Source organism: Callithrix jacchus, chromosome 2 (assembly GCF_049354715.1).
Source record: "Callithrix jacchus isolate 240 chromosome 2, calJac240_pri, whole genome shotgun sequence".
Lineage (NCBI taxonomy): Eukaryota > Metazoa > Chordata > Mammalia > Primates > Cebidae > Callithrix > Callithrix jacchus.
The window spans coordinates 127,415,971-127,429,100 of record NC_133503.1 but is presented as its reverse complement, the minus strand read 5'-3'; the positions used below and the strand labels follow the sequence as shown (position 1 = coordinate 127,429,100).

The following is a 13,130-nucleotide window of genomic DNA, read 5'->3' as shown; positions in this document are numbered from 1 at the left end:
CCCCATAAGAGCCTGGGGGGCTCCCTTCCCCTAACCCAGAACTGGCTGCACTGGGGGCGGGGAAGTTGGGGTGGGGGAGGAGTGGGAGGGCAGTGGTTTCCGAGAGCAGAGCGACGTTACTGAGTGAGTCTCTGAATGGGGAGCGCTGCTGTCCCCAAGCCGATTGGTACTTCTTGTCAGTAAGAAACGCTAAGAGGTGGGAGTGCCTGGGGAGGGAGGCAGGCGGTCCCTACCGCAGGCGCGGGGAGCTGCCTTTCCAACCCCTCCGCCTGCTTTCCAAGCCTGGGCTCTTAGGAGTGGCTGAAGCTGCGGAGTGCTTTTGGAGCCTGTGAATGAACCCTCCTCCTCTCCCTCCTCCTTCTCGCTGAGTCTCCTCCTCAGCGCTGACGGTACAGTGATATAATGATGATGGGTGTCACAACCCGCATTTGAACTTGCAGGCGAGCTGCCCCGAGCCTTTCTGGGGAAGAACTCCAGGCGCGCGGACGCAACAGCCGAGAACATTAGGTGTTGTGGACAGGAGCTGGGACCAGGATCTTCGGCCAGCCCCGCATCCTCCCGCATCTCCCAGCGCCTTCCCGCACCCTCCGCACCCTTCCCCGGGGCCACCACGTTTCCTATGTGACCCGCCTGGGCAACGCCGAGTCAAGTCGCGTAGCGCTGCGGTGAATTTTCCCCCCAAACTGCAATAAGCCGCCTTCCAAGGTAATCACGTTTCTTTTGTTCCCCCCTTAAAAAAAAAAAAAAAAAAACTTATAGAAAAAAATCCGCGAGCTTAGAAAAAAGAAGTACATTGCAATTGGTAGAGGGCTTTAATTAAAGGCAAGGAGCTGTAAGGCGAAGTTAAGAAAATGTAGGCTCTTAAAAAATGCAGGTAACTTTCAAAAGAGCTTTTGGGGAGAGGGATACAGAGGGATCTCAGTGTTGAAAAAGATTCAGACAAAAGAAGCCCAGGGTGGGGTGGGGGTAAAATGACTAACGGAATTGGGGGAAGGGAGTGAATAAATTGTAGAGAAATCATAGAAAAGTAGTGGGTTCTTGAGGTGGAGAGAAGAGGGACCTTTGGCACTTTGATTTTTTTTTTGTTCTTAACACGCCCGAGGCAAAAGTTTGAATGGGGACTACCAAGACTTGCCCACAGACAAGTCACCGGAGGCGCCTCGGTGCCGGCCACCTGGTTTCCCAGACCCTGGTGTGTGGTCAGTGCCTGGTGTTCCTGGAAAGCCGTTCCCGGGTAGCTCCTGACAGTGCGACCCGGCGCCCAAGCAGCCTGGGACCTGCGCGGACCTGACCCCTTCAGACCGCCAGCAGCCTGGGCGGAGGTCCGGCCGGGGGAGATGCAGGATCCCTGCCGTGTCTCTTAGGCGACTTGGGGACTGTCACGGCTCTCTCCCGGTGTCCCTGGGTTCTTTTGTCCTGTGCGCGGTGCGCAGGGGCCAGAAGGGAAGGAGCAGAGGATGGGGGTGGGGTGGGGTTATTGGAGCCCCGCGGAGGACTGGGAGGCCCCTGGGCGGGAAAACCCTGTTCTGAATCGGCAGGGGTATGCCAGATTTTTTTTCCCTCACCGTGAAGAGCGAAATGGGGTCTGTCGCTCCCATCTCAACAAGCAAACCGGCACCCAGAGCGCACTGCAGACAAAGGTGGCGAGGGGACCCGAATCAGGGGCCTCTGGGTCCAGTCCTCTCGCCCAGACTACAAGAGTCCTCCGTTTCCTTACACATCCCCCACCCCCTCGTAGTTCTCCGATCTAGTTGAGCAACTTTACTGGCAGGTCTAGTGGCAGCCGAGCGCGCGTGCCGGGAGCCCCGGGGGACGTTCTCGGCTGGAGCGTCCCACGGTCCTGCAGAGGCGTGGGCGCTGTAGGGCGACATCCCGGGTGCGTGCAGACCGAGGGCATCCGGGTTGTCCTGGCCCGTGGTCTGTGTCACTGGGCGTGGAGCGGTCTGGGTGTTAGACAGCGGAGAGCGGGGTAGAAAAATAGTGTCATAGCCTAAACTATTTGCTCTCGTATCCAACTGCGTCCCGGCTAGCCCTGCACGTCCCTGGGAGATGCTGCGGGAAGGGGGAGAAATCTACGAGGCGCCGGGAGAGTTGCCTCGCAGCGCACACACCGAGGCGGAGTCTCTCTGTTTGGGTCTCGTTTCTCATCTTTGTGTCTCCCTCTCTGTCTCCATCTTCTCTGCCTCCCTTTCCCTCTCCCAGCCTCTGTTCTGTCTCTCTGGCTTCTGCGACCCCTCCCCCACAGCTAGCAAATGAATGGCCAGTGTGAAATCCCGGCCTTCCCCGTCCTCCGAGGCAGCAGGGAGGGAGGAGCAAGGGAGGCGGTGCGCTCCTTCGGATCTGCTCCTAGTTCAGCGCCTAGGACTTGCAGAACCTGGATGTCTAGGAATTGGGAGTTTTGCAGCGGGTGTGGGCGCCCCCTGATGGAGAAGTCCCGCATGGGTGGAGAAAAACGAGACCCCAGACCAAGCGAGCCGCTTTCACAACCTTGTGTTAAAGGATGGAAGGCCCCAGTTTCCCCTTAAGTCATTCATTTTCCACTCCACAATCTGCGGCGTACATCTAGGGTTTTGGAGGACCCTGAAAAAAGGTCTTGGTCTGCGCAAAGTGCAGCGGCGTCTTCCCGCGAGTCGGCTGGAACGCACGCGGCGCCGTGGGTCGAGTTCGCCGCTTAGTGGGAGAACGCACATGGCCGGGGTGGAGCAGGTTTCGGAGGTCTTGACTCGCCACCCTGGGCGTCTTTAAGAAAGATAATACAAATGCTGTGCTTTCAAAACCCCTGACCACTTGAACCCAACGCTAGGGCCCCGCCCCATGATTTGCAAAAGAAGGGCCCCTAATCCAAAACTTAAACTTCCTCAACTTCAGGGCGCGCGTCGTACGGGAAAGTGGAGGAAAAAAAAAAAAAAAAAAAAAAGGGAAGGAATGAAAAAGGACCGTGGAGGGGAGGGAAAGAAGAAAGGAACGGGGGTGGGGAAGATTGCGTTCAAACAGCCAGGAACAGACCGGAAGGGTTTGTTTCCGTTTATGAGTCTGAATTTCGAGACTCGTTTTAAGATACTCTTTTTCCGCTCCCAGCTGCAACACGCGACGGCAGAGGCGTGCCGGGGTGGAAGGGTCCGAAAGAACTAGAGGAGCGGGGGTGGTCCAGCCCCGCCCAAAGGGGCTGGGTCTGGGGGCCGCCCCGACTCGCTTAGCCCGCGCCCAGGGAGGACCCGCAACAGCCGCTCCCCGCAGCGGCTGGGTTTGCCAGCCGCCGCCACGTGGGTTGGAGCTTCGGCTTCCAGCCCGAGACGGGTGTGACTTCCTGGGCTCAGAGACAGCAGCACGGCGGTACAGGCGGTCGGCGCAGCCGAGGCCCCCACCCACCGAGGCCAATGGGGGCGGGGCGGGGAAGGCGGGGCCCAGCTTAGCGGAGAGAGCCGAGTGGCCGCGCACCCAGCGCTCGGGGCCGGCTGCAGCTAGAGCTGATCCGATTTCCATCCAGACCGCGCTAAACACTCTTCTTAAAAGGCTATTTAAGATTTTCTTTTCTTGCTTCTTGGGAGTAGTAGGAGGGGCATAGTGCTTTTGCCTTAAGACAGGGGAGAGGTTAAAATTTACTTCAAGCAAACTTTGGCAGAAAAATGAGACGACTTTATACTGTGCTTCATTTGTTGACTTTTTAAATACAGTCAAGTCAGTCTAAAGACCATTTTTAGTTAATTAACAGATTAATTTCTTTCCAGACTGTCATAAAAAGTTCGCCTTGAATGGCAAATATTGCCATTCGACAAGACTAATAGAATTTCATGGGGGCAAACACGAAAGGGCTGCGAGTGTAACTGAAGTCCCTGCGCGTCAGTGAGGAGACCTGGCGGGGACTGGAAGCTCAGCACCTATTTAGGAAGCGACTGAGCTGAAGACCTGGAGAAGCTTGGCGCCAACGAGACGCAGCTACTCAGAGCTGCATTTTAAGTCCTCCCATTTTGCTTTATCTTGGAAGAACTGGGTTTTAATCTATCGCTTCAGATTCTGAGGCTAACATCCACTTCTTTTTGTCTGCCGAAAGCTGTGACCTAATTGTTTTAAGTACTTCTTTACGATTTTGCCAAACCCATCCTGAAAATGTTCATGTAAAGTCCTAAAATAAGATGTTGTGAGTGTAATATAAAAATAGGAAGGTACGAATGGAAGCAACAATTAGTGTCGTGAGATAGAAGCGGTTCCCAGTTTGTAACTTGGAAGTTAAGAGCAGTGCGTCAGGTAGAAGGTCTCCAGGAGCCTGACTTCTTGTTCTGAACTCTTAAGTAAAGAAAGAAATATGTTAGAATTGTATGGTCTGCCCGCACTAATACTGCAAAGGGTTCCAATGGATTCCAATGTGATTGAGCAATTACTTCTCCACTACCAAGTCCACAGTCCTTAATTTTCTTGTGGGAAAATTAGGTCGGAAGAGAAATGAGATTCAAGACAATTTTTTTAGGATTTATGTTAGAATTCAAAGTTTTGTTTCTTTTGGTAGATAAAAACGGAGTTGGTTTTCAGTCTTTTTTCCTGCTTTCCAAAAAACAAGGTTTGAAAAGAATCCCCCCAGATTTACATAGGATTACAGATGTTGGTTTCTTCTTTTTCCCTGTGTTTGCAAACTGGAGGAAGATGCCTTTGATATTCCAGAATACCTGTATCTATACACTGGTAAATTCTGCTTGGAAAGGACCTAAATAGCTAAACCAAAGGTGACGATGATTAATGTTTAAGATATTATCCATTGTTCTCTCTTTTGTTATATTATTAGGCTTAAATACTTTGGCGTTAATGATTGGTCACTTGACTATCAGAGCCTTTGAAAGCACAGAGGTCAACTCCCTCTGTCTCTCAGAGTCTGGCAAGTAAGCCCTCCTTTCCTGGTGAGATTTAAACACTTTTGTTGATGACATTCATGGACAAACATCTGTAAACACTGTATTTAAAATGGGCTATTGCCCTGTGATGGAGCAGAACTTCTCAAGACACATGATTCTTTTTAAGGGAAAGAATTAATGACTGTAGTAGGCTGTTTTTTCACCAGCCACCTAGAGAAACCAGTTAGGACTCACAAACACTCATTGTTGGGAGTTACTGGCTCTGGTCTGAGAAAATATGCTGGTTACATAGGTCTGTAATTCACCAGAAAACACAAAGCGTGTACTTTCACTGATTTGGAATCAGAAAAAGGGGGATTAGAATTGAATGCCTTGGCCAAGCTCCATTTCAATTAGTGAATTTTTGCAGTTTCCTCTTGTAGCCTAGACTTGGTAAATTACATAGATATAAAGTCTGTGTGTGTGTGTGTGTGTGTGTGTGTACAGGGTTTTTAGATACTGCTAAGTTCTTACCATCGAATGTTTTAGAGGTAATTCAGTGGTCAGTATAAAGAATCTTTGTTTAATGTGTCAGTTCTGTTTCCTGAAACATCTCTGGGTAGATTTACCATCTATAAAAGGGTACAAATGTGTATACTTCTTTCCATGTCTATATGCATCCTACCTCATTTTTCCAAGGATTTTAAGAGGTGTTTATGTCTATAAAATAAGATTACATATTTCACAATAAACACATAAATGTGATAAATTATAATCTTTTTATTATTAAATTATTGATTTGATATTACCTGAGGAATAGTGGAATGAGCACTAGACTTGGAATTAGAAAGTTTGAGTTGGACTCACCGGCTGAGGAAACCAAGTAAAGATACTACTTTTGGACCTTTAGTGTCACAATCTATTAAATGAGTATGCAGTTACAAAGATCAAAAGAGTAACTACTTGGAAAAACTGTACAGAAAAGGGATGATAATATGCCTGGGATTCAAATTGATCTAATTCTATAATTTTGATAATAACTGCATTACCCAAGCCATATCATTCCTACTAAATCTATAAAATAAATCAGAGAGGGGCATATTGTTTTAAAAATTGTTTAGTTTCATTAATCGGAAGACAGATACCAGAAATTGACTCAAATGAACTTGGACATTCAGTGGAAAAGAAGAATTACAATAAATGGTTTTTGGACAATTGATGGGTCCACTCAAAATTAGACTCAGTTTCTACCTGATTTCTCATCCTAAAAGAAATTTAAAATGAATCAAATATGAAATGTAGGTGATAACTTTTAAAAATGATAAAAGAAAATTATGGGATTAAAAAAATAAGGAATAGAGAAACTTGTTCCAAGCAAAGCATAAAACCCAGTAGCCGTTCTTGGAAATATTGCTAGGTCTGACTAAGTAACAATTAAGTTATACAAAAGCAAAAAACACATTTGGAAAACATTTATGACATATGAGAGATAAAGAGTTAATAACTCTTGATATTCCATGGACTTTTATAAATAACTTTGAAAAGTCCACATCTATCAAAATATGAGCAAAAATTATATACAGATGGTGGCAGAAAGAGACATAGAGTTTTAAAATTATATAAAAAATTGCTCAGCCTCATCTGTAATTAAATAAATAGTAAAACACCAATGATATATTATACCATTTTTTCACCAATCAGAGGAATAACACAAAAAAATTTGTTTTCGTTTTTGTTTTTGAGATGGAGTCTCACTCTGTCACTTAGGCTGGAGTGCAGTGGCATGATCTCAGCTCACTGCAACCTCCACCTCCTGGGTTCAAGCAATTCTCCTGTGTCAGCCTCCTAGTAGCTGGGATTACAGGCACCCGCCACCATGCCTGGCTAATTTTTGTTTTTAGTAAAGATGGGGTTTCACCACATTGGCTATGGCGGCTGATCTCAAACTCCTGATCTCAAGTGATACACCCACCTAGGCCTCTCAAAGTGTTGGGATTACAGACATGAGCCACCATGCCTGGCAAAAAGAAAATAAAAAACTTTGATGCAAGTTTATGTTGGCCAGGTTGTGGAGAAACTGGGTCTCTCATATACTATGGTGGGAATGAAAATAGCTTTCTCCATTAAAAAAAAATAATTTGGCAATCACATTTTTTTGATTATTTATCAAAAAGTTTTAAAAGATGTATATACTCTATGATCCAGCAGTTCCACTTCTGACATTATTATATGGATGGATATTGGTACCAATGTCACTCAAGACAAATGGACAAGGATGTTCTTTGCAGCATTGCTTCTAAAAACAAATATCTGGAAACAGGGTAAAGTCTCATCATAGGTAACTGTTTAAATAGAAGTTGCTGTATCCACCTAATGGAAAACTATGCGACTGTCAAAAATAACGTGGAAAAGCTGATTTGGAACATTCTCCAAAATATATTGTATTTTAAGTGAAAAAAGCAATCTACAAAATCTGCTATATAAATTACAAAACTGTTTATATAGTATACATCTAATTATGTAAAATGGGTGTATATTCATTCCTTTAACAAATATTTATTGAGTGTTCTAGGCATTGTGGATACAGGAGTGAACAAAACATTGAAGACTGCTCTGTCGAAACTTTTACTATGTAGAGAAAGGCAATTTCCAATCACATATGCAAAATGGCTATATGTGCTATGATGAAAATAGAGCATAGGAAAGGGAATGGGGTATAGTTTGTCTTAGGTAGAGTGATGAGAAAGGAGTTCACCACGTAGAGAACAGAGGAGTGCTAAGGTGCAACAATGTGAAAAAACTTAGCCACATCCAGGTCCAGGAATCCAGTTTCAGGTTAGTAATAAATTCGCATGATGCTATTACTTGTATGAAACAAATTTATGAAATTTCACATCTAAATCCTGTGATTTCTCTCTGCATTACAATGATTATTTCTGTGAGAAGGAACTCAAGGAGCAATATGATACGTGATGCTCATTACATCCACTTTGTAGCTGAAGTATCCCAGAGAGTTGGTTGTCTAGGGGAACTAATTAGCAGAATGGGCAGAATGGTAGACAAAACCACCGTGTCTGTGTCCTCAGGTCACCCTTGTCAGCTGGGCTTCCCCAAAATCAAGGGAGAATACTAAATATCTATTTAATAGAATCTGGACTTTCTCTCTGAGGCTGCCCATCCCTGGAGTGTCCCTTATCCTCCCTGCAGACATTTCTCATGGATAGGCGTTCTACTGACCTTGTCATTTATGTATCCTAGGCAATGAAAAGTCTCAGTACCCTGTACCTGGATTGTTCAATGACTTCCTTCCCTTCTCAATGACTTCACTGGAGTAGAAGGCTAAATATAGGCACTGGCTCTCATATCTCCCAGGTCTTTCCAGGCAGACAGACTTGTTATCACTAGCAGACATGGAAAAGTAGAAGAATGGAAATAGAGATTTGGAGTGGTGCTAAAACAAAGAGGCTTCAGAAAGCTTTCCATTTAATAAGGTCAAATGTAGAAGACAAAAGACGTAACTTAATGACCAAGGATAGGGACCTAGCCTTGAGAAAATTAGAGAAATGGAATGAATGCCTTGGACTCCAAGGAAGAGGCAATGGAAATGTAGTTCTAAGGCAACTAAAGTCAATAAAGCCCTCTGATGTGTTTACTATAGAAACAAATGATCATCCTTTAATTCAAGGGTTGCAAACTTAGGTGACTACAGGGGCCAGGCATGGAGTGGAAATGGGTAAGAGACTAAGAAGGGGAGTAATGGTCTTGAGCACACAGACCTAAGGGGAGAGACTGTTGCTTGGTTAGTGCTCATGACCAGCCAGCTCAAATATAGACTTAGTGTTGCTAGACCTTCTGATTTTTTGAAAGAAGTTAGAGATCTGATATTTAGTGTAAACATTCTAATTTTTAAATTGTATTTATGCAACTTATTCAAATGTATTTAAAGCATGTCTGATCTCTTCTTTGTATTCTTACCTACTCTTAGGGGTAATCTTAGGGAAAGTGATGCGTATACTTGTTATACCTATATAGATGGAGGACCATTCTCCCCTTCCCAACAAAAGACTAAATATTTTATAAGGATTAAGAGTGACACAAAGAGTTAGACTTTTGAGTATTTATTGAGTAGGAAACGCAAATGCAGAAGATCCTTTCCTGGGTCAGGATCGCACCTCTCATTTTTTAAAAATGAGATTTGACTCTCTAGATATTGATGAACATCATATTATTGGGTCATGGCAAATCTTCAAGTGTTAAGGAATTTTTGGCACTGAGTTTCAGATGTGTTTCTGCATAAGAAATAGAGGCATTGATCATGTATTTGGTCTGCGAACATTCCTCAAGGATCTACTCTGAACATGGCACTGAAGAAGTATTGTGGGAATTTGAATAAAGTTGAATAAAGTACTAGTTCTGCCTTCCAGAAGCCTACTGTTCTACAGAGGATATTAGACATGTTTACAGATAACGATTTGAAGTACATAGCAGTAAGTTATAGTACAATTTATTCTAAGCATAAAGTGCATATTGCTATTATAGTGGTAACCTAGGTTATAATTTTTATAATTTTCAAATGCAGAGCTTCAAATACTATTCTTTTTACTCTTAGTGATATGAAACTTGTGTTAGAACATTTGCAGAAAGTCTGAATTAGTAATTTTAATAATAAATATTGAGTACTTAATATATTGTATCTCACCGAGATTTATTTTACATACATTATTTTATCAATTTTTATGATCACTTCAGTAAGTACTAATTTTCACTACTAAGTAGCTACAGAAAATGAGGTTTAGAGAGATACAGTATTTTAGCCAGTCAAAGAACATAAGTAGAGAATGCAGAACTTAAATTCTGGGCTATTTGACAGTGGAGCCCAGACTCTTAAAATTACACTTATAAAGATTTCCTGGAAAAAAAAATAAAAAAATTGAGAACACATTTTCTTGAAGGAAAGTAGGAAATTATTGTTTATAAGTACAATTAAAGGAAGGGCTCCTATTTGGATTCAGTTAATACGCACGGAATGGATTTTTTTTAACACTTTTTTATGATATAATCCAGTCTTTTACTTTGATTGTGCAATTGATACCTTTATTTTTCCTTGAAATACTTTAATAGCTTAGAGATATAGGTGTATACTTCATGCTTGCTCCGCTGTCTTATAAGAAATCCAGAAATGTAGAAACATTATGGCATTTCCCAGTGAGTGGTTAGCAAAGAGTATTAGCATATCCTAGTGATTATATGATAAATAACAAACCTAATTATCAAGGTTAATTTAGGATTATCAACTGTGTGCTTTTCATTGTGAATTGTCCGTTGGTCTGTAGATGGAAAATATAAGATGTATAATGTGTATTTATATTTATGTATTAGATGTATAATGTGTAATTTAAAAAATGCTCTTCAGAAAGTATCTAGAATTATAGAATTTTAAAATTTTGTTTTAAAAAGGTCTAATCCTTATTTCAAAATATATAAAGAAATCAAAATATATAAAGAAAAAAATTAAGAAAAAATCTTAATTAATTTAATGCGGTACAAATCCAAGCCCAATTTGTGTTCAAGATCAGTTTCATAATTCATGACTGATTTCAGCATTTGCTTCTTTCAATCTAGGTTTGCTAAATAACATGGAATTTATTTTCCAAGGAAGTTATCGAGGGATCCAATTAAAAATATATGTATCAGTTAAGATGTTTTCAGCTGTAAGCAACAAAAAGTCATGATTTTATTGGGTTTAAACAATAATGACATTTATAGTCTCATAAAATGAAGTTCAAAGGCATGGTCTATTCTCTAATTCTTAAGGACATATGGCTTGCCTTTGCTAATTCTTTCTCAGCTTCATTTCCAGAGACTATTTCATTCATTCATGGATGCAAAATCCCCACACCAGTTCCAGCAAAAATATTCCAGCATGATAATGTCCAGGGAAGAAAACTGACCACCTCTTCCTTTTTTTCTCTTCTCAGGATAAATCTATCTTTCCCAGGGGTCCTTCCCTAGAGGAAGAGATCCCCTCACATCTCCCTAGCCAAAACTATATCACATACTGTTCCAAACCCAATCATTGGAAAAGGAAATGGGACCACTATAATTAACTTAGGATATCAGGATCATCCCTTGGGCTGGGGTTTGACCCAGGATCCCATATGGCTGAGAGTTCCATTCCAACTAGAATGGAACCAGAGTTGTGTTAGAAGGGAGAAACAGGTGGCTATTATAGAATAGTTCTAAATGCTACCAAGAAGGGCACAACTGTAGAGACCAAATAATCTTTTGCCATTCTCCTGGAAGTTGGCACTTTGATTTCTAGATGGTCCCCCAACACTGGTACTTATTCTCCTCATAATTATAGCTGCCTTGAAATTTGCACTGGAAGGAATCACTCTGAGACCCACATTGTCAAATGTCTTTCCCAAAGTCATGCAATAAATTAAATGGCAAAACCGGGGCAGTTTCTTGACTCAGTACAGGGTATTTTCTTTCATTCTTTACTCTTGAGACTTCAGAACTATTGGTACTGCTTTAAAATTCATGGCAAGAACTGGTCACTTTTGTAATTAACACCTCCTTATAATACATTTATTTTGTTTGTTTAGCCAGCTAGAAACTACATGGAGTCTGTGCTTTAGAAAGCCAGCTGAAGTCCTTATTCTCTGTTTTGGCATTAAGTGCATGAACCACCAATTGATTTCTTCTCACCTTACCCTTGATGAAGCTGTTTTTCTTTCAACATCTCTCTCTAGTGCTTTCCATCTTCCATTGCTCATTATAATCATCTTTCTATTTCTAAACAGACTTTGTGGTCACCCATTTCTCTTTGTGCACCCTCCTAGCCACTAGTTACTTGAGCTCTACTGTTCTTTCTACAGCCTACCCACTTGCGGTTGTCACACACATCCACATTGTTATATGTACCCAAACTATTCTGGAATGATTTTGGTAATGTTGCTTTGGATGAGATTCAAACTAATAATTAAAGCATCGAAATAACTTCTGCTATTACAGGTTTCCTCCTGTTTTACAATCCAAGAGGAGCTACTTCTTGTGCTCTTATTTCATACAATGCACAAAAAGCGTGTGATTTATTATCTGCTGTGAACCTGACTGCTTGTGATTTACTTTGTTTCTCTTCATTTCCAGGCCAAGATGCTGATAAATATAAAGAGCATCTTATGGATGTGCTCAACTTTAATAGCAACCCATGCGCTACATAAAGGTGAGTGTGCTAACAATTTCTTTGCTGCTAATTGAAATAAAAATGTGAGTCCTGGAGGATGAAATGGCAATGTGGAATCACTGGAATAAAAGATTGATTTAAAAAAATCTATTAAGTGCTGAAAACTATTAGTTAAAATATTATTGGACTAAAAACATTGATTTTAAATAAAGTCAAAACAAAATAATAAGTAGGGTGCTAAAGATGCAAGTGGACTTTCAGTGACTTCCCTAATTACTTTCAGGCTCTGCAATAAAGCTCACATATGGTATTGGGCATATTTAAAAATTCCAACAGTATTTTTCAAACTTTCCTATGTAAAAAAGGAAACACTATTAAACACCCAGCAGGCTAGAATTTGAAAAGAGTTGAGAATATAAAGAGAAAGCTGACAACCATATTTTTGCCTTTACTTCTTTTCTTTTCTTTCTTAAGAAAGTAATTGGGTGTGCATGTGTCCTAGTTTTTTAAATTTAAATTTTACATTCCTCTAATGAGGTTGCTATAATTCCGAGTTTATTATTTAATATTTTCAAGGTAATATATCAAGGAATTTGCAGAAAGATACTATCCAACAGTTTCACTCATCTGCTTCTGTTTAGTGTACCTCTCCAGACTCAGATTCCATTTCTTCTTCATGCTTACATTATGCTTTAGACTCATCTTTTATGGTTTTACAGATGAATTCCTTTTGCTAAAGTTTAAGTATCATTCTATCTATTATCCATCTATTCATTTACCCATTTATTCATCCATTTATTTACTCATCCATCTATCCATCATCCATCCATCCATCCATTCATTCTTCTGCCCATCCATCTTTCCATCTGTTCATTTACCCATCCATCCATCTATTTTCCCACTCATCCATTCATTTGTTCACTCATTGATGATATTTTTTGAATACCTTCTTTGTGTCAGATATTATTCTGGGTATCCAGGAATATACCCATGGATGACTCATGATTGGCCTATTTTTCATTAAACTTAATTCTCTAGTTACAGGAGACAAGCAATAAACCAGTAAACAAACAATCCAGGTATTTTCAAATTGGTAAACATAAAACAGAATGACATGA

At 41.6% G+C, this 13,130-nt stretch overlaps 1 protein-coding gene across 5 annotated transcripts in view; it reads left to right on the top strand.

Annotated features, from left to right (window-relative positions):
* Nucleotides 1-424: 424 nt before the first annotated feature.
* The window catches only part of VCAN (versican), a 113,320-nt gene continuing 100,614 nt past the window's right edge, over nucleotides 425-13,130 (top strand). For all 5 annotated transcript variants that reach the window (XM_078365881.1, XM_035291249.3, XM_035291250.3 and 2 more), the window contains exons 1-2: nucleotides 425-705; nucleotides 11,976-12,051. In XM_078365881.1, coding sequence (XP_078222007.1) covers nucleotides 11,982-12,051 — 70 coding nt within the window. In that variant the 5' untranslated portion in view covers nucleotides 425-705; nucleotides 11,976-11,981. The remainder of the gene's footprint in view (nucleotides 706-11,975; nucleotides 12,052-13,130) is intronic.